The sequence below is a fragment of the Sebastes umbrosus genome, chromosome 10, assembly GCF_015220745.1.
Source record: "Sebastes umbrosus isolate fSebUmb1 chromosome 10, fSebUmb1.pri, whole genome shotgun sequence".
NCBI lineage: Eukaryota > Metazoa > Chordata > Actinopteri > Perciformes > Sebastidae > Sebastes > Sebastes umbrosus.
In genome coordinates, this window is record NC_051278.1 from 26,198,285 (window position 1) to 26,222,025 (window position 23,741).

Sequence of the window (23,741 nt, forward strand, 5' to 3'; positions counted from 1 at the left end):
TAAAAAAAAGAGCAGTGAATTTAAATGAAAATGTAGGGGGAAATGTTGATTAGCTCCTCAGGGGTACAAACGCTTTTGTCTAAAATAAGTATATAAATGTTCTGTATGAAATAAATCAAGTGAAACTAATGTTTCATGAGTGAGCAGTGAGGTATAACAGACTGGGATCTGGACTGGTTTACCACAATCATAAAAGAGATCTATAAAAGACAAAGTGATTATTGAATGACCGGTACATTCATTAAAAAACCCTCTTTTAACAGTGTGACAACATGCGGAAGGAAAGAAGGAAAGTGTGTTTGCTTGTGAAGGGAGTGGCGGGAGAGGAAACAAACAGAGTATTACATCGACAGGAGGTCAGAAAAGTCCGGTGGCTGGAAGACATAAAAGAGACATCTCAGCCAGGGAACAAAAGCTTCAAAGGTAAATGATCTACAAGAGGCTGTGAAGCAGGAATCTCCCTGTTCCTCACACAGACTCAGTGACAACATGCTTCATTAATATTCCTCGTCCAAACTGTGTCTGGTCACACCCATGATCTCTTTCTCCAACCACAGGGATACTATTCCTGATAAATGGCGTGAAGTCACAAACTATCACCAGTGAAAAATCTGGGGGAGTAGGTAAAAAAATATGTCTGTCCAACCTCCTGCTGTTGAATCAGCCGAGTTTTTAGTTGTAAAATGTAAACTCCCCCAAGGACATGAACCCAGTGTCCTCAGATGTGGCTACAGGCAGGGGCAGACTTCAGCGTTAGACAAAACAACTGCCTGAGGCCCCCAACTAAAAGGGTCCCTAACAGCTATAGATTTATTATGTTTAGATAGATATGAAAGATATTGAATCATGTTACTATTCTAACTCTCTGTACACCAAATAACTTACAAAAGGCCCCCAAAGCTCTTAAAAAATATGCAACCTACTGCTTACTTCTTCAGAGGAAAACATTGTAGTACTACATTTACCTGACAAAGAAAAGTTTCGGGTTACGTTGCAGATTCAGATTTGACTGACAAAATATAGCAATTCTAATATATGATGCATTATTACTAGGGCTGTCAAAGTTCACGTGATAACGCGTTAACACAAATTTTGTTTGAACGCCACTAATTTCTTTAACGCATTAACGCAACTTGCGATTTTTTAAGTTGTAGCGGGCTCAGTTTTAAAGCTAGAGTGAAGATACTGGCATCATATGAAACTACAAAACCTACGCTAAATAACGCTCCAAACTTATGCTAAATTTTGGCGAGGAAAAACTGTCATGGTCATTTTCAAACAGGTCCCTTGACCTCTGACCTCAACATATGTGAATGAAAATGGGTTCTATGGGTACCCACGAGTCTCCCCTTTACAGACATGCCCACTTTATGATAATCACAAGTCATAGTCAAGTCAGCACACTGACACACTGACAGCTGTTGGGCTGCAGTTTGCCATGTTACGATTTGAGCATTTTTTTTATGTTAAATGCAGTACCTGTGAGGGTTTCTGGACAATACTTGTCATTGTTTTGTGTTGTTAATTGATTACCAATAATAAATATAGACATACATTTGCATAAAGCAGCATATTTGCCCACTCCCATGTTGATAAGAGTATTAAATACTTGACAAATCTCCCTTTAAGGTCCATTTTGAACAGATAAAAATGTGATTCATATGCAATTAATTGCAATGAACTATGGACAATCATGTGATTAATCACTAATCTCGATTGACAGCCATAATTATTAGTCATTAAACTATCGAGCATCATATTAGAACTGAAAGCTCCACCTTTAACAGACGTTAAGTACATTGTGCTGACATTACCTCTCTCTTCACTTGAAGGAAACATTTGAATGCAGGACTTTTACAGTGTGGAATTAATAGTTTTACTATTAATAGTTAATAATTTTCCTTCAGAAAAACAGGTTTTGAGTAGGCCTACTTCTTCTACCACTGCCAACACCAACAATCCCAGTTAGAGAAGGTGAAAAGTAAAGCAAAACAGCATTTGACCTTGGGGCTCCCAAAATCACTAAATCCGTCACTGAAAAACACACCTGGTTTGCGGTTACCCGCGGTCAGTAGATCAGATGGAAGGTTCTCGAGCTATGCGAATAACACACAGAGGGACAACAGACAGATATCTTGCTTTATAGTTATTTCTATTCAGTGGCATTTTGTCAGGTCCCCTTTTTTGCAAACGTCAATCTGTTTTTTTCATTGTGCCACAGATTCCACATTGCATGATTCAGATTTTTACGCGTCATTAATACGTCTTGTTCACATTAGGGAACAGGAAAAATGAGGACACACTGTAGTGTTAAAATGGACCACTTTACTCTTGCACAACACATCCATAGAGTACATTTTCAATATCAAAAATAAAATTGCCTGCTTTTGAGCACATTTGAATGTAATTGTGCCTCTCTTCTAGAACAACCCAAACCAACGCACACAAGTCCAGAGATGGATTTCAAAATGTTCATGTCTTTGCAGCAAAGATTCCTTCAGCAGAAAGCACATTCATTGAGCTAATCTTTTGGTTCATGTGTAGTTTCTTATTTGAGAAAACAAGACAGGTGCTCGTCACAGTAAAACATGAAACAGTGCAGCAGTCGGCGGATACAGTCAGGAGGCGCCGACAGCAAAAAGGTCCAAGAGAAGCAGGAACCATGCATAGCCATGTGTTTGAAAAAACAGCAGAAACCAGTTAAATCAGCAAAATAGAAGAACTACAAAGTGAATGTGTGAATTTAACACAGTTGTGGTTAAACAGCGGATGGGGGGCGATTTACAAAGAAATTCGGTCTGAACCACATGGACCCCCATCCCGCCCTTTTTCATCCAAAATTAGTGTCTTTTAAATATAGTTTTTTTAATGAATTCTCTCGCACATAAATAGCATCATTATTGCTCATTAGAAAAACAAAAATCTCTGAAAAGTACAACTCACACAAACTGGCATTTAAATCTACAACAAAGCATTTTATTGGCCATAACAAAGCTAAAGCAATGGCAAAAAGAAATGTTAGCAACTGAACTTAACTTACTTCAAACTGAAAATAAGCGTTTCAAAGCTTTGTCAAATTATTCTAGGTAAGAAAAGTAACTCCTCAGAAATCTATTGTACACAGAAACTGAGGTGAAATTAACACTAATTCATTAATGATTTTATACATGTACTTAGGAGACAATAGGTCCAAATAAAACACCGCCAAATTATGCTTGTTTAGTGAATATTTACAATGTTTAAGATAATCAGTGTTACAGCTTAATATATTTTAAATGTGTCACTCATTTATCAGCGCCGTTTGTTTGAGACGTCCGAGTGCGATCGTCAGTAACTTCATCACCCGACTCGTCTACTTCTTGATCCTGAGAGAGACAGAAAAACAAATCAGTGAATACAGCTCCTTTCAAACTTGCATCTTGCATCCTGTGCGATCTCGCTGCACGTCTGTATACATCTGTATAGGCTTATAGGCTTATCCTTCTCTCCTCTCTGCAGCGCTGCTTGACTCAGTACTGAGCACTCGGACTGTGCGAGTCATCCAAACGAATCAAATCATATGGGCACAAAACCCGCTACGAGAGCTACAGTATATCCACCATTATGAATAAAAGGATTTCTGTCATCTTATCAATCGTGGCGTTATTTTGCCTCTCACATACTCACTCTCTGCCTCTCTCGGTCTTTCTCTCTCTCTGATGCACGCTGTCCAGAGGTAACAGGCAAATACAATCATCCAAACAGATGATAATTGTTTTGGGATGGCTTGTGACAGCAAAGATCAGGCATAATGTCAGACCTGTGCGCATTCAGGGCACGAGCAAGACACTGAGCCATGAAGACACCACTCGACTCCGCACCATCGTCTGCTCAGCCGTGATGCTACTCTGCCAGTGTTGAGTGTATTGCAGCGATAGGGACGACCCACATATCCCATCATGCCTGCCTAGTGCCGGGTGCTGGAATGAGTAGTTTGTTACGTTTGCCGTTTTATGTTGCAAAATGCAAATGTTTGAAAAGTGTCATTTTATCCTAATTTATAGTTTTAACCATGAGTGAGGTTATGTTTCGTGAAACCAGGTGTAGAGTGCTAGAGTGATTAAGTTGTTGTCCTCTGTGTTATATGATGTTGAGTTGACACTGCAGACAGCTGCCTTGGTCTCACATGCTGCACTGATTGCTGCAAAATGGTAAATCAGAGCGCGCTCTGCTGGGCAAACTTTGGAATGACACCAGTTTAATACAGCTTCAAGCAGCTTTTTCTGTATTGAATTATTTAAAGATGAAAGCTTTCATATCACTTTTCATAGCAAAAATCAGACAACATATACACCAATACCATGATCTCTGTAATAGGCTAAGGCTGACTGATAAATTGTCAGGATCTAATATTTATTATAGTCTCTTATGCACAAAATCAGTTTAATAAACTAGCAAACACTGAAAAAGCAGATTTGAATGCGTTGAGATTGATCGTCCCTCATGCTCACGATGCTCATTGAGGCTTTAAAGTAGGGCTGGGTATTGTTTAAAAAATGTAATGCCAGTACCAATGCCAGTACCCTTAGAGTACTTCATTCACCCATCATGTGAATGGAAGCAGTCTGTGTCCCACTGGCTAGTTAATCGCCGCTACACTGCACAGCACTCATACAGCAGTTACTGCTGATAACACCGTACCCCGACCCACAATGGGGGGGGCCGCAGTGTCACGGATGCGCAACACCCACCCTCTAGCTACTTAAATAAAGCAATTGTAGATTAGCGCCATCTCCAGGAAGGTTAAGTCCATTCTGTTTCTGTGGTTCAATGTCACGAGAGTTGACAGAAATTCAAGCCGTTTCCATTTTTCGGTAGTGATATATATTGGAGCTAAAAAAGACTAAAACTGAAATAAATTTAAAATCATTTTTATTAGTTTTTTACCCAGGCAATATCATTTCAGTTTACTTTTTCATAAAGGATATTGTTTTTATTTAGTTTCAGTTTACTAAAAATATTTTTCACTGCTTATTTTCGTCTTAGTTTGGACTGACCATTAAGGTGGACCAGCTATTCTTATTTTAGTGACAAGCTGAGTCAAGTGCGACACCCAGTGGTAAAATTTGGTATAAAGGTCTGGTCCGGTGTTTGGCTTAATATAAAACTGGCTCAAAAATGTTTACACCGGCTCAACCTTACTTCACTCACACAATGATGAAGCCGGCAATGTTATGTATTCCATGTCTGAAAAGGCCATATGAGCTCATTTCTCACGCAAGGTAAAAATGAAATAGATGAACAGCAATTTCATGCTTTGTAAAAATGTTGTACCTTTTTCAGCACTGCCAGCAGCTCTTTGACGGAGGACGTCAAGGTGTTGGACGTCTTGTTAATCTGGTCGTGGTAGATGGTCTTCTGCTCGTCCGCAGCTTTCAGAGTCTGCTCAGTTTGGCTCAATGTGCTTTTCACCTCCTCCAGCTCCCTGGTCAAGGTTTTGTTGGCTTGCTCCACCTGAGCTTTCACCTTTGCGTCTTCATCTGGAAAGAGACAACACACAGTTAGATTGAGGGTTGGAATGAAGGCAGGTCAGTGGTTTTCAAGAAGCAACTTCAGGTCAAATTATACTTTTCTACAACTCAAACTTGATGGAAAGCTAGCATAATTTGAAAGTAGCATCGCCTCAGGAGCTCCGTCTAAACCCACCCCTTCCTCTCGGGGCTCCTTCCAAGGCAACGCCCCCCCCACACACACATGCACGAGCACCGCCGCATCGTAACTACTTCACAGACACAGAGCAGAGAGAGGACCTCAACTCAACAACGCTACCTCATGACAAGTAACCGCGGCAGTGCTACTGCAGGGCTGAGTTTTCTCTTCCATTCTCCAGTAAACTTGCGGCGGCGACGCACTTTGAGTTCAGGCTGGTGCACGCCAAGGGTACCAGCAGGGAGGCAGGGAGGCATCTGATTGGCTCTTTCCAAGCGGACCGCAAGGCAGTGATTGGTAGACGTTTTTACAGGATTACAGCAGCTACAGATGACGGCTCTTTTCTGGTCCTTTTTCAGAGCTCACAAGTAATGGATCGTTGTCGGGGTGTAAAGACCATTTCTACCAATATAACAAATAGTGTATACTGGAGAACAACGCCAACCCTGCCTTTAACTATTAAATAGCACTTGAGAAAACAGACAGTTTCCTAGTTAAGAAACCAAAAGGTTTAGACTCAGTCAGAATGCCTTGTGTATGTCAACCTAACAGAAAGCATCCCCGTGTTTAACATCATAACAAGGTATGCTGACCTGATTAACGCAAACAAGCTGACTAGGTTTGTCAAAACAGCCGGGAAAATTGTTGGCCGCCAACAAAGTCACTGTAACACTGCTGTACACAGGAAGGCACGTCAATTATTAACAACACTTAACGTCCTCTCTATTCTGAACTTGAGATTAGGCCTTTTGGACAACCCCTATAGATTATATAGTAAAGAAGACCTCCTGCAAACTAAAACATATGCAAGGCATCGTTGGGGGTCAAGCACAGTTGATTTAATAAACAGCCCTAAATGCCCACCCTAATAAAAGGCACACAGTTACCAGTGGCAGAGCAGCAGTGTTTTCTCTCTGTGGCCTGTTACCTGTTTAACAAACACCTGCACATGAATAACAGCTGCAGTCTGTATTTATACTGTGTTCTGCTTAGAGGCTCAGCAACCATTTCAACTGGCACAATGCCTTTATATTATTTATTAATTATTTGCATCTGTATTTATTGATATTCTGATTGTGAATTCATTATTTAATATGACTATTGTGTCTTTTGAACACTGGAAATATTTATTAGGCTAAATGTTTCAGGGAAAATTTAAATGATGTATCTTCAATCAAACCCGACGCTCAGGAATTATCAGCTTCACATGTGACTGAAAGGAAATGACGATAAATGATGTAAAAAGTGTTTCTTGCTGACAGACAGACTCTCCTACTCTCTCTGACTTTAATCGGATCCATAATAAAAGTTAACGGGGTAAAGAACAGATAATGAAAAGAAATCTTTCTAATAAATGCAGAACGTTTTTGTGGTCCATTTGTTGTTCAGACCTACAATTAACACAGGTTTTTAACTAGATGATGAATCAGAGGTGAGCAAAAACTCGTCTGTTTTTGGCCCACATCTTTCGTCGGCTTCAACTTTAAAATGTTGCCGTATTGGCACAGTTTTAGTTTTCTTTGAGACTAACTCTGCCATGTCTCAGCACCCCCAAAAACATGAACTTTCTAGTAAACAAACACAACATGCGCATCTTCCTCCCTCCCACCACTACTGAAATGTAATCTTCATGCAGCTGGTCTCGGCTCAGCAGTAAATTGTGCACGGCCTGTCAGACACTAGTGGCTTTGTTAGTCCGTTTATAAACAAACATAATACGTTAATCACGTTGTCATATTGCTTATTACTAATGCAATACAAATTGGATTTAGAGCTGTGACGCTGTTGGCACAGGTTGCTGATGTAGGCTAATTTTTAATTTGTTCGAACATGTCATAATGGCAAATGCCGGTTCAGCTGGTTTGCATAAAATCAAACTAGTTTAAGTTCGTACACCAGACCGGACAAACTGGAAATCGAGCCAACTGTACTTTGCATGTGCCAGTTGTTAGTAATGTGCCAGTCCACGTTTCAGAAATCACAGAAGAAAGAAAGCTGAATGAAGTGAGACTGGGCTTCTTTGTAGCAAAGCTCAAATTGAGCCAGATCATTGTCCAGATGGACTTCTGACACAGAGTGTAGCCTGCAACTCATGAGACTATGAAAGCATTTCCAAAGACGCCATACACAGTATAAAACAATTCAAATCATACCCATTTTGGCATCCTGCACCATGAGCTTCTGTTCTATCTCCTCTCTTGCTTTCTCACTCTTCTCCAGTTTCTGCATCATGCTGCCGACGTCGACCATGGCTCCGTTATACACGATCAGATTACCAGACTCACTGGCCTCAGACTGTGCACGAACTTTTGTAGCAGGAAGTAGTCCTCGGTTACCTGACAGAAAGAGAGAGAAGAATTTAATAAAAGAAAAGAGCTTACGACAGAAGCCCTCTGCCATATGGTAGCTGTAGCTTATTTTAATGACACTTTCTATGTCATCATAGATTTAAAAATTGTGCTTAATTGACAGTATTAAAATAGTGACAGAAACATGTTTAACCATAAAGACCCATGATAGCTCACCTATGAGGTTTTCTATTAGGGCTTCATTAAAGGAAGGAATGGGTTCGTCCTTCCCCCGGTCTGTCAGTTTACGGTAGTAACAAGACTCTCTGACCACCGGCTTGTTCAACAGCTTCTTTATCTGGAAACAGACATAACAGGCAGGCAGTGAGTGAATAAGACAGATTAAGAATCAGGGATGCACAGATCCAGAAACAAACCATGATGATGATTGTGACTGTGTCTGTTCACCTGAGCACGAGAAAGGTGTAGTCCCAGTGTGTACAGGATCTCCTCCAGGTCTCTCTCCAGCAAATAACCACAGTGACTCTGGTCAAAGTAGACAAATGCCATCAGCAGCTCCTTGTTGTGTGTGACCATCAGCTTCTTCTCCTGGTGTAACAACAACAACAACCACATTTATACCAACAACCATGATTATGCTACATCAATGTGTTAATAAGATGCCCACAACAATAACCAACCAACCTTGTCTTTAGATGACCTCTCTTTTGACGACTTGCGGTCATCCTTGCGGTCTTTCCGGTCTCTGTCATTGGAGTCGTCATCATCCTTGTCTAGAGAATATCAATAGAAAAATCAAGTTGGAAAGTGGAACGAGGTTGAACAAGTGCCAATACATCTTTAAATTTGATTATTATTATGTTGTGTTTAATTAGTGTGAATACAAGAAACATTTAAATATTCCAAAAAAGTGCGCTAAGCTTTTCCTCACTTAAGGCCTCAGAAAAAGTGGAAGTGTTATCCATCACAGGTTCAGCGTGGTGCATGTTTTCTCATCATTGGCCAAATCATATTGTGGAAAAAAATAATCGTTTGAGTTGTATTTAAAGAAAAGGTGCAGTACCATCATCATCGTCATCCTCTGCATCTTCAGCCTCCATGGGGTCATATTCTTCAGCATTGGCCGTGCTGCCATCATCTTCGTTCTCCTCTTCATCTCGAGACAACTCTTTTTTCACAACCTTTTCATCGCTCTAAAAACACAAAGTCACATAACTGCATGAAAATACACATCATTTTTGGAGCAAATGACAGACTGAGAAGACCAGATAGACTTGCCTTCTTCTTTTCCTCCTCATCCTCTTTAGTTTTCTTTACTACTGGTTCCTCACTCTCCTCTTCTTTTTCCTTCTTTATTTCACGCTTTTCCACCTCCTTCTTGGCTTTCTTCTCCTTTTCCTTCTTATCATCTTTGGTAGGAAAAGCAGCCAGGACTTTATATATGCGGTAACCAAAATCTCTCTGTAGCATCTCGTTAAACAGCTCAGCAAATAAGGAAACCTGGATAGAAAAAGATCAGTTCAAAAAAGGTCACTTCTGCAAACACGGAACAGGTTACAGGTACAAAGATAGCTGCTAAAACCCTTTGCAAAATGGAAACATTTAAGGTTAACATCTATGGAGGAGTGGATTTAGCCATGCCCAGAGCTACGTAAAGAGGAGGTTCGACAAAGTTGCCCAGAATATGCAAGCAAGCAAGAACACCGCAGAACTGTATTAACTGCTGCCTTTGCAGCACCACAATTTATAAACTAGGGCTGCCTCCTCTTAGTCGACTAATCGGTTGTTTTGGTGTCAGGAGACTAAGATTTCTTAAGTTGATGAGTCAGTTTTTATGCTTTTTTTCATGCTGAATGACTAATTTCTAAGAAACTAATGAGCACATCTCTGGTAAAGGCAAGATTTTAAATGGTTCTTTTGTGTGATTCTTTGTGGAGAAACTCACAGATCTGTAGATTAAATCAACAAATCGATTAGTTGTCGAAATCGTATGAGTGTTAGTCGGCTACAAATTTCTTTGGTCAACAGCACCCCTACCAGAAACTATCTGATGTGGGTCTTGACACGGGAGAGCGCTCCAGAGCTATTGGCAACCGGAACTTGGGGGGGCGGAGAAAGTGGAGCAACATCCTCGCCACGCCAACGTGTGACATAATCACAACATATCACGGCCTGTCGTGACATGTACATGTGCACTGTCAACTTCTTACATCTTCTCTAACACAGCATAAAACTGTGACCAGTAATTCTCACCTCAAAAGAGTGCTCCTTGTTGTCTTCCAGTCTGTAGTCCAGCAGCACACTCAGTGACATGACACTGCAATCAAATTTGCCATTCTTGGCTGCCCAGTTGGGGTGTACGATGATGGTGGGCTCATCAGGGAGGATGTAGCGCCTTTCTCTCCGCTGGCGCTCAAGCTCCTCCTGCCGCTTCCTTTCCTCCTCCTAACAGAGAAGAACACTTCAGTTAGAAGAGCTCTTCAGATGAATTTAAGATAAACCTAATTACTGAAAAAGTTTTATAATATTGAAAAGACTGACATAACTGAAATGTAATTATTGCCTCTCAATGAACAATTGCACATTATATGGAGACATTCACACAAGTGTTGCCACAATAACAAAAATGTCACAGCTACTACTAAATTCTCTCATTATTAAACCTGACCCATATAATCATTTAATTAATAAAATTCTCTGTACCTCTCGGTCTTCCTCAGTGCGAATCGGCTCCTCTTCCTCAGCAGCTTTGGGCTCTGGTTTCTCGGGCTCCTTAGACTCCTCCACCTGCTCCTCCACCTTCAGCTGCTTCGTAAGACGGGCGATCAGCTGCGACTTTAACCCCTTAGAGCTTAGAGAGCGACAATCAAGTTCTTTGCGCAGGTCATTTACCTACAAGGGGAGAAATCAGGGACATGGGATATGCACATTAAACTTTGGTAAGAGAAGTAATCTGAAGATATCTCCATGCACAGTCTACAATAATTAACAAGTTTTTACAGGTCCAAATAATTTTAAGTTCATTGTTTGTCTGTTTTCCTAGCTCTACCAGTGCTGAGGTTTTCTCCTTGAATCTTACCTTCATTGATTTCGGGTCAAGTTTAGCCCAGTGAGTGGGAATACTAACGTCCTTCGATTCATCGTCATCTTTCTCCTCTTCCTCCTTGACAGGAAATAATTAAGATAGAGACAGGCAGAGAGAAAGAAAGAGGTGGGATAGCAGACAGTCAGTACACTGCTCGTGGCCTGAGTGAGCTTTAAAGTTGATCCGTGCAAGAAGCAAGGTCACATGTCTTTCTTTGTCTCGTCCTAGTGAGCTCTCGACTGTGTTTAAGTCCACTGCTACTGAAGCGTACACAGGGAAGCTCTCTAGCTCTTATAAAAACCAACAGAAATGCCCCCCAGCTGCCAATCAATCAATCTGTGGAACACAAAAAAAGGTAAAAATCAATGAGAGGTGTGTCCAAAAGGTGTGTAGGTACATCAGGTGAACTGAAGCTGGTCTCCAAATGGAGTGAGGATAGGGTGGCGCTACCATGGTCTATGACTGGGGTATTGGGTATTGCCATTTATGGGTTTTAAACACCTACGTCAGATAGGAGCCATCTGTCCAACCAACTGCCCTGGAAAAACCAAATTCTACATATAGTCCAAATGAGAAAGTAGAACCATCAACAAGAACAGACAAGAAACAGGACTTTGGGGAGGTTCTCTTTTCGAAGTCAGACGATATCAAATTGTTGTGGAAAATCATATAAAAATACACATTTCTACAACAAACACGTTATTTACACACAACTGACTCCACAGATTCCAGCGTAAAGAAACATTTCCAGTGTTAGAAAATCACCACTGGCTCAAAGTTGAGAAACTATTTGAGACCATTGCTGAACCAATTTGCAAGCACCCACATTCAAAGCAGGCTAAGCAAGTATTGTTTAACATATTGCACAAAAAAATAGCAGGATTAGCATGAATAATTACACCCAGATTAGCACCGAATTATGATGCGTTTGAGGAGCTGGAAGCTGTTTTGTCAGTTGCGATCGGGGCCTACACAACACAACCTAGTCTCACTGCTTCCACTGTATGTGTCTGCTGGATGTGAGGGAAGGTGGATGTGCTGATGGAGGAATGGAGGAGTTGGAGCAGAGGAGAAGGGACAGGTGGAGGAGTAAACAGAAGACGCCTAGGTGAGGTTTGGGGGAACAATAATCTGCTTGTGTTTGTGTCTGTCTGCGTGAATGGTGAGGTGTGCGTTGTGTCTGATGTGTGTCTGGGGTTTGTTTGTTTGTAATTCCTGTGCCTTCCTGTGAGAAGCGGAAATGAGAAGAGAGGGATTAGCGGTTCAGTGCCTGTTCTCCATCCGCCTCCTTTCGCTCGGCCGACAGCTTCTCAGCCAGCTGCTCCCGGAGTCGCCGTGACAGCACCTCCCACTCTGAGCGGGTAGGAAGACAATGCCAAACATCCGGAAGAAACAAAACCACTGTCTCCACATGAGCAGGGACTGTCCGCCCCTTGTGTGTCTCCTCCGGCCGATGATAGCGAATCTCTGCAAAACGATACCTGTCGCAAAGGAAGAAGGTGCATTGGAAAGAAACATTCTGGTCAGGGCACATATAAAAGGCAAGCCTTGCTAAGACGAGCCTTCTACAGCTACTCCCTCCCATGAGCTCACTGAATGATTGTACATATCATTACAGTGACCCTTCTCCCACACAACACACAGTATAGACAAATGGACCCAGTCTGCAGCTCTCCAACTGTTGTCACAGGTTACGGCAGCCATTTCGAGAAAGTTGACAGACAATCACATAAAATAAATCACATCCCCAAATTCATCCCCATTATAGCTTCAGCCAATTATGGATGAGTGTTCTGCATTTAACCTAGGATACACTTAACGCACTACATTAGGGTTGTGCGAAGAGAGACAGAATCAACAGGACAGTGAAAGCCAGTTAAATATGTAAGATATTTAACAGGGAGAATAGAAAAATAAATTAAAAAAACAACATAATCGCAGTGTCTTCTGGTCCAGGCTACTGCTTCCAGCCACAGTCCATGCGTTTGGTTTTTCATCACAATGAAATATGCATATATTGTATATGTATAGAGTGTGTGACAGAAAGAGAGAGCCAAGACGACAACACACAAAAGCCCAAAAAGAACATTGCACAACACAATAAATAATAATGGTAAATAATAGGTAGCAAATTAACAATAATCATTAATATAAAAAAAAGAAAACAAAAAAATATCACATCTTCAACATGTTCAGGATGAGATTTTGTATAGAAGTAGTAAAATTATGCAGCATATCAGAGTTACTCAATTTGGGATTTTAGTACCAGCAGAGTTATTTGGTTTAAACAGAAACACAATCAATGAGAAAAATAAATATCGATGAGAATAACAGCTCTTACCACTGAGTGCACAGACTAAGATCTATGCCTGTGAGTGCCTTGCAACAGCGTATGGCTGTCTTTATAAGGACTGCGGGATCCTTCTCTGGGTCAGCTCCATCCAGAGAGGGAGACCAGTGACCACCAATGGCCATTGCCTCATCTTTACCTCTCATTCCCACCAAAAACTAAAGGAGAAAGACAGACGGGTACAAAGGAAAGCCACAGAGAAGAATAGGTTAGATGGAAATAGGGAATGACGATATGGATAAGGGGTTTGGAGGATGGAAAGAGCAAAAGAAAGAGAATAGAGACAGAGAGAAAGACAAAAATGTCAGCAGCATTTCCAAATAATCATACCTCTGAGGATCCACAACCAACAGAGAAAACAAACACACACAAGGGGAGCCAACGTCAGTTAGGACTCTTCCACATTGTTAGTACTCAGCAATGGAATAGGATCTTTACATCACTGTCAGCTCGTGAATGGCACAAGCATGGAAAATGTTTGATGTACCTTAATGAGTCTAGCAGGATGTTGGAAGGAGTCTTTGACTTCCTGGGAGTCTTCTGCCAGAGCACAGGACTTGTGATAGAGCTCCTCTATACTGGGGTTAGCCAGTAGCATCACCTGAACCATAAAGAGACCACATTACAGTTATAATCCTGAAAAATATTAATGAAATCAAACCCTGTTTTGACGCCATTTATGGTCTGCATTTTTTCCTACAATAGCCATTCAGTATATTTACGTTCAGTAAATATCTCTCGATACAGTAGTTTTTTTATTGGCAGAGTCCATCATTCCATTCATTGTAGTTGGGTTCAGACTGCCGACCTAAGCACAAGAAATTCTTTACACTGTAGCTCTATGAAGTCACTGCTAATGCCAAATTAACTGATGCTGCCTCATATTTATAGGTGCAATGTGTAAGATCTGGCCAGAAATTTAGTTTAAAACGTTAAAAAAAATTAATCAACATTACTTCTATTATGAAGATTGCGATGACTTTTTCTGGCTGTCCACTAGGGATGTAACGGTACACAGAAGTCACGGTTCGGTGTGAGTTTGGTACAGTGGAAAAATTACACTATACGAACACGTACCAAACACCAAAAGGCAACAGGTCCCAATAAGCTATAAAACATTAAAGCGTCTCTTATGTTATGAAACTGAAAATACGGGTTGTTTTTTCCTCATCCCAGTGATTCGCACATCTGGGTGATGCTCGGTGTGTTTCCATTCACATACCCTACAACGGTGGGGCAACACCGACGCACCGTCCTTGTTTTATACACAACTCTCTCTCCATTGCTGTTGTAGCTGACTGAGAACCTGCAGGCAGGTCTTCCAGCTCCGGGGTTTTTTTGCGCTCACTATAGAGTGACTGACTCGCACGCCCATCAGCTAGTTGTGTGGACCTCAGCACATGTTGCTAACGCCGTACAACTAAAAGTTTCCACGCTTGTGAAATTTGCTTCCGCATTACGTGCATTAATCTACATACCGTGTATTCTGCGTGCGGCTTCATGCACCAGACTGTGACCCACGGACCGCAGCAGTTTGGCATGAATACAACAACCGTTACAGCCCTACTGCCCACTGCATCTTACTGAATATGAAAGACACACCAGTGCCATCTATTTATCATTGGGAGTCATACCTTAGCACTATAGGTGTGGTTGGCATCCGGAGGGTCCAGCACAGCCGTATTCTTGACTAGAGGATCCACCTCTTTGTGTAAGATGTGGAAGTTACAGGCGTTACTAAACTGGAAGGGTCTTGTTAGAGGGAAGGCTTCCACCCAGGTGAAGACAGCATCAAAGAAGTCGCTAGGAATGTAGAGGCTCTGATAGCGCCTTCTCAGCTCCATCATGTCACAGCTGGAGCTGGAGAACCCACAGAGGACAGTTAATACCTCCACAACACAAACTAGGACATACTGTTGACTATCACACCACTGACATGTTGACATACAGTACAACACTTCAGTGACAAAATAAAACTATCAGCATGAAACACTGAAAACATTGTACTCACCCATCTAAGCTGAACTTAGAAAACTGGACGGTGTAGCGAGGAACCACCCTGCGAGGCCGTCGAGGTGAGCGGTCACGTCTGGGAGAGCGGTCTCTGGAACGTTTACGTGTGGGCGAGCGTTCTCTTGATCGTCTGCGCTCACGGTCTCTGTCTCGACTAAGGAATTGATGCGAAAACACACTGAAATGAATAACTTATACCGAGTGCATATTTTAGTGACAAACATCAGATCGTGACAAGTGATATCTATCGGTATCTCACCTGCGTTCCTCTTTAGTCCTGAGGATGAGCTCAGGGCCTCGATCATTGCGACTGGGGAAACGAGGCGGAGGCTCAATTCGTCGGACAGGCTGCGGCTGTGGCATCATTCTCACTGGGGGCTGAAGTAGACCCCCGGGAAACACATCTAGAGACAAGGGAAATAGTGCTTGTTTAACCACTTAACATACCACAAAGATCGCTTTGAATTTGTGGTCAATGTTGTGCCAAAACAGCTGCAAAGATAGTGGTGATCATCACTGCTTTATATCCAATACTAGATAAATGCAAACCCACTGACAAGTATTTCACCTTTGGGTGGAGGCTGTGGCAGCAGAGGCTGAGGAGGGTTTTGGAGGAGAGGGGCCAGAGAGGCAGCAGACAGCTGGGCCTGCAGGAGGGAAGGAGGTGGAACCTGGGTCGGAACACTGAATGTGGTCGGGGGAGGTAGCGACTGCATCATGTTGGGTGCTGCCTTCATCATGTTAGGAGGTTGAGGCTGATTCTAGAAAAAAAGGGAAAAGAAAAAAAGGAGAGTTGAGCATATGTTCAAAAGCAGGTCTGAAACAATCTTGCTCAACAAATAACAGGATGAACTGTACAAAATCTTCAGTGAGTGGCTGCTTGAAAGAAAGAAGCTGGGAAAAGGTCTGAAAGTCTGCTTGGATGAAAGAATTGTAGAAGTCTTATTAATCTCTAAAAGGTAGAGGTGCCCGGATAGGCTGTCCTAAATAAATAATACCAGGTAGGCATATTCTGACGATATTCCCTGCGTGTAGTGAACAGACAAGCTCGGCATCTTGGTCAGCACTTTCAAAGGAAAAGATGGTGCCGAGATCAAATCTGGCCCTCTGGCTGAAGTATAGGCACTTGAACCAAAAGGCAACACTGCCATCACATTCAGAAATATTAACTTAACTATAAATACCATTATGACAATTAGATATTTCTCACTGCTTGGTAAGGCACTGATTCAATTGGTGAGGTACTGATTTGAGTGGTACTTCAAACCAATTCTTTATATCAAAGATTACTGTAATCCAACACAAACTCTTAACAAGGTTTTGTTTTCTGTCATCTGCATTGTCCCCTGTAGAGAAATTTACCGATTTAAATATTAAGAAGACCCGAGTGCGAAAATGCCTCTGAAACAAAAGTAACAGCTCAAGCAACATTAGTTTGTTTTCCAAACAAAAGAATTATATAACTTGGTAAAAAGGCTGTAATCTACCACAAAAAGCACATTCAAAAATGCATAATGAAGCAATAATATAAAAATAGTCTCCCAGTAAGACGAATGAATGTTCCTTAAAATAAAGAAATGTATTGTTAAACCACTACAAAAATGTGGTTTTATCCATTTGGCAATGACAGCAAACTAAAAGAAGAAGCAAAACCTGCAGTTAAGAATAGATGCAACTATGGTTATAGTTCAACATATATAGGTTGAGCAAGAAAGACAGGAAACAAAGACAAAAAGACAAAGAAAGAAATTGAGTAGGGAGAAGGACCAACAAAGTGTGTGATTCAGGGTTAGGGGGGTTACATTTTGTCTGTTGTCCAAAGTGGAGTGCATGTCTGAGTAGCGCAGCTGCATCCCTGGCTCATTGTAAAGGCCGCCGAGCTGTGGGGAAGCTTGAGGTAAAGGCTGAGGCTGCTGCTGATGCTAGGATGGATTGAGAACACAACAGTCAATTAAAGACAGAGAGGTACAGATATCAAATCTGAAAGAAAAAAAACCCACTATATATTAAGACTCTCCCCAGACTAAGCCAGATGAATTGTCCAGGGTTTAAAATGAACCTGTGGATCTCATTTTTGGAGATAATTCAAAAAGATACTTTTTCATTTCACCATTTAGCTTCTGTCAAAGAGGTAAGTCAGCAAGTGTTCCAATGTTTAGTCAGACCAATAAGGCCAAAATGTATGGGCTGCAACTAATGATTATTTTAATTGTCAATTAATCTGTTGATTATTTTCTTGATAAATCAATTAGTTGTTTGGTCTATAAAATGTCAGAAAATGGTGAAAAATGTCAATTAGTGTTTCCTAAAGCCCAAGATGACGTCCTCAAAATATCCAAATAGTTGGTAATTAATTTAATAGTTGACAACTAATCGATTAATCGTTGCAGGTCAACCATACTGAAACTAACTGAAGTACAGAACAACCACACAAGTTAAGAAAATGTACTAGACTGGGGGAATTTTTTTGGAACCTTAGTTCACATTTTGTGCAACTCAAAATATCATTGGGACGCGTTTTCAAATGTGAAATAACTTATCATGTGAATAGTAAATATGAATGAATTAAACAAAGTATGTGTCTATACATTTTTGTAGCACACAGGGCAATTTTAAAGCCATGAACAAATGTAGTGGACACACAGATATTATGCTGATTGCATTTATAAGGATACCAAAAATCTAAACATGAATAAAAATTCAAGCAGATACCCAGTTTTGTATTAATGTACCCAAAAACGTTATCCAGTCCTTCCTAAGGGACTTAGAGCAACCTCTGAGTTTTCTCACCGACTGGTTTGTTAGCTGAGGTAAGGTCTGGATGCGTTGGGCGTTCCACTTGAAGGGCATGTTCGGGTTGTACACAGCTTCCACTAGGACCCTGTCACCCACCTGAGGAGTCTTCCCCTTCACAGCACTGAAAACACACAACAAAAAAAAACAGTCAAGACATCTCTATATGTCTAGTGACATCAGATTCAAACTGAAAAAGGTGCATGTATCCTTTGGAACTGTCTGTTATGTGTGCCAAATGATGGGTATTGACAAGGGCAGTGTAAGACTGGCATAAGAAAAAGGCATTGTAATGTAATGCATACTGTATAATAAAGAAATTATAGTTAATGACACAGGGCATTTAACTTATCATTCCACCAACACACTCATTTGCACAAGAAATATAGTCTGCGAGATAGTCTCTTTTACCTTAGCTGAAAGAAGACATCTTCATCTACAAAGCCAAATGTGTCATGTAGCTTGTTGACGACACCAGTGAAGACTCGCTGCTTCTGTGGCTGCGTCTGCTGTTGATGGCTTGAACGTGGTGTTGGGTAGGACACAGTAATCTGGGCTGTCTGCTGGGGGTTGGACATGCTTAGGCTGGTGGGCAAGGCGACGGGAGGCTGAGGATCGGGAAAAAAGAAGGATCCAAAAATATGCTACTATGAATACACTTTGATTGCATGTAATCAGTAAATACCATGGCCACTAAAACTCTGCAAGGAAGCAAAGGAAGACATTTTGATAGCAATTCAAAACTTGGCTTTTTCCTCATATAAATAAACTAAACACAAAGCCATGAAGAAAACTGGAAAAAAACCCATCAGGAATCAAAAAGGCAAAAATACTTTGATCTGGTCAGCTATTGAAATTTTTGGCCTGGATATCAGTTAAAAAGGCTAAGATGTAAACAGATAGGACTGATTTAGGCACGTATGCGTTTTAGATTTTTTTCCTTCTACACCCTCCCTCTCACTCAATACATTCTGGGATAGGCTCTATCCCCTTGTGACCCTGAACATGATACGCATGTATGAATGGATATACACAGAGAAAAAAAAGATATGTACGAAATCATATTAATATTGTAATTCAACCCTGATGGCAAGCCTGGACTGCCATTTTGTAAATGACATAATATATACTGTATATGGCAAATGTAGATGTTTTGCACACTACCTGAGAAAGCAGTGCCTGTTGAGGCTGTGGAAGCTGTGAAGAAAGAAGAAAATACCACGGGTGAACATTTTGTTGACTGGGTATTATACATTTGCCCACATTGCAATGCAACACTCTCATAACAGTTCTGTACAGCCCGTGGTTGTATGTTCACTAAGGAATTCTGCTAGTGGAAACGAGATATATTTATTGACACGATTACTCAAGTAGCAATGTGTGTATACACACATTGCTACTTGAGTAATCGTGTCAAATTACCCAGCACATTCACATGATCTGCCTCAAGAGAAAATGATTAAGAAATATGGAGCACTAAAGCATGAGGAAAAATGGACAAAAAGGATTCCAGAAGTCAATCTAATCTCAACATAAGAGTGCAAACGGATATTACCCACAGACAGCTAAAGCTTAGGGCATTTTAAATGACCTGACCTGTGCTCATTTTCCTACTTTGCTGACACAATCTATATGAAGCCATAGCAGAAATGTTAATATAAAAAATAATGCCCATGTCATTTATTTTGTCTGGTCTAAATCAACCAATATATTTTCAAGGATTAGTATGAGTGGAGCACTTTCCAAAATAAAGTGTGTAACAAAGCAAAATGAGCATATGTTTCACCTGATGAGGTACATTGTACAGTTGCTGTTGAGGGGGTTGCTGCTGTTGCTGCTGTTGCTGCTGCTGTTGCTGCTGCTGCTGCTGCTGTTGTTGTTGTTGCTGCTGTTGCTGCTGCTGCTGCTGATACTGCTGGAGGGCTGTATTGAGCTGAGACTATATACATTACAAGGAACATAAGAGGGATAGTGATTGATTAAAGTCAAGAACAGTGTTTACATGCGACCACAGCAAGATGCATAGATTGCTGAGTGTGCTTAGGACTCCCTCGCTGTGACTGACCTGCTGTAGTGCTGCTGCGGCAGCTGCTGCAGCTTGCTGCTGCAGGGCAGCAGTTTGCTGAGACAGCTGATAGTTTGCAGCAGACTGGTTGCTGAGAGAGGCTGCAGCCATGGCTGACTGTTGAGAGTAAACAGAGGGGGATGCTCCCAGAAGAGATGGCTGCTGCACACCAAGAGCTGCAAAGAGGGAAAATAAGGCACCAGATTCAGAGAGGTGTGGAAAAACACACTGAATGGGGAACATTGGGGGAGGTGGTGTGATGGCAAAAGTAATAGAGTCCATATAACCAAAAGAATACAACATTATATTTTGTGTAACCATGCACCCAATAAGAGAGGGAATGAAACTATCCAGACCCTCGTTTGTTATACTTACAGTGCAGGCTACTGAGGTCAAGAGACTGTCCCGAGTGGCCCGGCTGGGACACCGCTGTGGCAGCAAACTGAGTCGCCCAGGGCGGATTCTTCTGTCCCCCAAATTGGGCCATGACTCACTCAGGTTAAGGGCAGTCTCTGCTCACCAGGCCGATGCTTGTCACTAAAATCAAAACAAAGACAATATAAACATAAAATAAGGTATATTAGAAGGAAGACCAACATCTTCTCCCCATGTTGTCCATGTATCTGTTTTTATGTTTTTTATTTTTTCCCACTCACAATGTGGTTTGGTTATGATTGCCCAGAAGCATTTATATATATTTAAATCAATATCCTCCTCACAAACACACACACACTTGTCTTTTTTGATATATTTACTGTATTGTTATTGTTGTTATTATATATATATATCTTATCCTAATTGTTTGTTATCACTACTATGTAGTAATATTATTTATTTATATTAATCTTGTCTCTAGGTGGAGGCTTCAGATAAGCCCATCAGGTTTTTTGCCTCTTCCTGCACTTTATATTATTCATTTATTTTTGTGTTATGTTGTATAGTCTTAAATTGTGCAAAACAAATAAACAAATAAACACTACCAGGGTGAGGGAATTTTGATATTTCATTAATGGGGTATCAAAGATGACACAAGGTTGTATTGAACTGACAAACTTGAACTGTATCTTAAAATGAGTTGAAGCTAGCCATATGAATTGCCCATTATAACCTGTCAGTGTTTACTTTGCAATGCAGGAGGTTACACAGAGAGACGTGTGTGCATCTGCAGCCAAAGCTAGTCAGCAAAGCCACAATGAGGATTAAAAAATACATTGCATATTGTTAATAGCTAGTAAGAAAGCTATCACAAGGAAATGGGGTAGAGTGGATCCCCCTACACACGAGCAGTGGATGGGGGTAGTAGAGGAGATATACATAATGGAGAAGCTGACACATCGTTTAAGACTGCAAGAAACACAGATGGAAGACAAGTGGGAGAAATGGACATTATTCAAAAACCAAAACAGCGATGAAGACGGCAGAAAGGACAACTGATTGAGATAGAAATGACATGAGAATGTATGGAATAAGATAAGATAGGATAAGATGAACCTTTATTAATCCCTGGAGGGAAATTCAGGTGTCAAAGCAGCAACATCAGCAAACAGGGTGAAACACAGGAGAGGTAAAGGTATACAGAAATTATAAAAACAATAATAGAGATATCAAAGATACAGGGTGAATGGGTGAACATAGTGTGTGCAGTCCGTCAATAAATAAATGTAGTATGTGCAATAAATAAATGTAATATGTACATATGTGCAGTCTATAAAGTGGTATATATAGGATGTATAGTGTAAGTAAGTGTGAAGTGCACCAGTGGTTAGAGTCCAACATGGTTTCAGATAGTGCGTGTTTAAAGGCAGATGGTGCATGTTTACACTTCTTAAAGTCCTTAAATAATAATGGAAGTGTAACTCCCAAACATGAGTCCTGTTTGTATTGTTCCCTTTGTTTGTGGGTCTGAATGTGTTCATGCCATTATGTTGTTGATATGTGTATAACCATGAAAAACATCAATAAAAACTAAAGTGAAAATAAATAAATAAATACATCCAATGTAACATACAGCGTCACAATGAGATGAGCAGCGGTAACAAGGGGACGATGACATCATCCCTTACATATTAAACATGAGAAGCTGTTGTGTTGTTTACACTGACTGGACAAGACACCACCTTAAACCGCCTAAGGTTGTTTTACCAGATATTAACACCATTAGTCTCACAGGAGGGACTGGCTGCAATAAGCCGATGTAACGTTAACTCTTCGTGAGAAAAAATGTTTATCGTGCTCACAAACTATCTAAATGATGTTACCTTTGATGTCCGCAGTGCTCCGTAGATTAGGAACTGCTGACACAGCAAACCTCGACGTCAGCCTGGCTAACGTTAGCCTCTTTAACTGACAGGAGGCTAGCAGGCAGCAAGGCCTATAGAAAGGAGGCTGCATCACGCGTCACATCTACGGGGGTACTGCACATGCGCAGTAGAGTCTGGTTTGCATTCGACATGATGTAGTATGACTTTTTTGATTTTGTTGGACATACTATACAATGACTACTTTAGCCGTTTTCGACATGATATAGTATGATGTTTTTATGACATACTATACTATGGCTTTTTTATGACCTTTTTGACAGGCTATAGTGAGACATTTATATGACTTTCTTTTGCGCAGTACCCAACACAACAAGACCCGTGTCTCATCCTCCTTTCATAGGCCTTGTGTTAGCAGGCGGCTAGGCTATTAAGCTAACATTTTATCTAGCAAGCTAATGCTGTTATTGTTGTGGTTAACAGCAACTAACTAGATATTTTAAGTCATTATGGCTTGGCCAACATTATTTAAACGTGTCGCTACTACTATACTAAAATGCAGCGTGTAAATACTGGAGTTAGTAGCTATATATAGCTGCTAACTGTTAGCATTTAGCTTTGTTTCCAGATTAGCCTCGTGCTGGATCTGTTATCGAAAGCGAGGCCTGAAGTAGCTAACGGCGGCTAACGGCTACTAACGTTTACTAACGGCTAACGGCTACTAACGGCGGCTAACGTTAGCTGTCTCTGGCAGCTGGCAGTGAATGGACGATGTTTTAACATAATAAAAACACACCTTCACTAGTGGCAGCAACTCTCATGCACGCACATTAAAGGTTGATGATAACTACCGTATTAGAGGTTTTAATTAAAGGATTGTCATCAGAGCTTACCGCTGTTATGTCCCCTGCACCCGGCCGATGGAGACACGAACTGCGCATGCACAGACAGGAGCGACAGACTCGTGCTCTCTAGGAGGCAGCAGAGATTTAGAGAATAAAGTAGTTCATCTGGGTTTATTTGTTAAATGAATTGTTGCTGTTCCTATGTGTCTGTACCTCCAGAAAATGAGTAAAAAAGTTAGGATGTAATCTTTACTGCTCCCAGTAGACCACTTACACTTACACACCAAAAACTGACAATCACCTGATTATTTTCAGGTGGAATTTCATTTCATTTT

At 41.0% G+C, this 23,741-nt stretch overlaps 1 protein-coding gene across 5 annotated transcripts; it reads right to left on the reverse strand.

Moving 5' to 3' along the window:
- Nucleotides 1–2,305: 2,305 nt before the first annotated feature.
- ccar1 (cell division cycle and apoptosis regulator 1) lies at nt 2,306–23,609 on the reverse strand. Of its 5 annotated transcripts, none has more exons than XM_037782002.1 (26): nt 23,455–23,609; nt 20,679–20,840; nt 20,304–20,479; nt 20,025–20,177; nt 19,403–19,435; nt 18,650–18,846; nt 18,236–18,362; nt 17,248–17,367; nt 16,014–16,206; nt 15,705–15,849; nt 15,444–15,599; nt 15,067–15,292; nt 13,920–14,033; nt 13,424–13,590; nt 12,353–12,563; nt 11,077–11,160; nt 10,701–10,889; nt 10,251–10,442; nt 9,276–9,497; nt 9,061–9,190; nt 8,682–8,770; nt 8,445–8,585; nt 8,214–8,334; nt 7,842–8,024; nt 5,314–5,519; nt 2,306–3,365 (listed from the first exon to the last, which is right to left on the reverse strand). In XM_037782002.1, the coding sequence occupies exons 2-26, from the start codon at nt 20,788–20,790 to the stop codon at nt 3,285–3,287; spliced, it is 3,768 nt and encodes a 1,255-aa protein (XP_037637930.1). In that variant the 5' UTR covers nt 20,791–20,840; nt 23,455–23,609; the 3' UTR covers nt 2,306–3,284. The 5 variants fall into 5 exon arrangements, with proteins under 5 accessions (XP_037637930.1, XP_037637928.1, XP_037637929.1 ...); XM_037782000.1 differs by having other exon boundaries at nt 15,444–15,623; XM_037782001.1 differs by lacking the exon at nt 23,455–23,609 and adding an exon at nt 22,562–22,709 and having other exon boundaries at nt 15,444–15,623.
- Between the last annotated feature and the right edge of the window lie 132 nt (nt 23,610–23,741).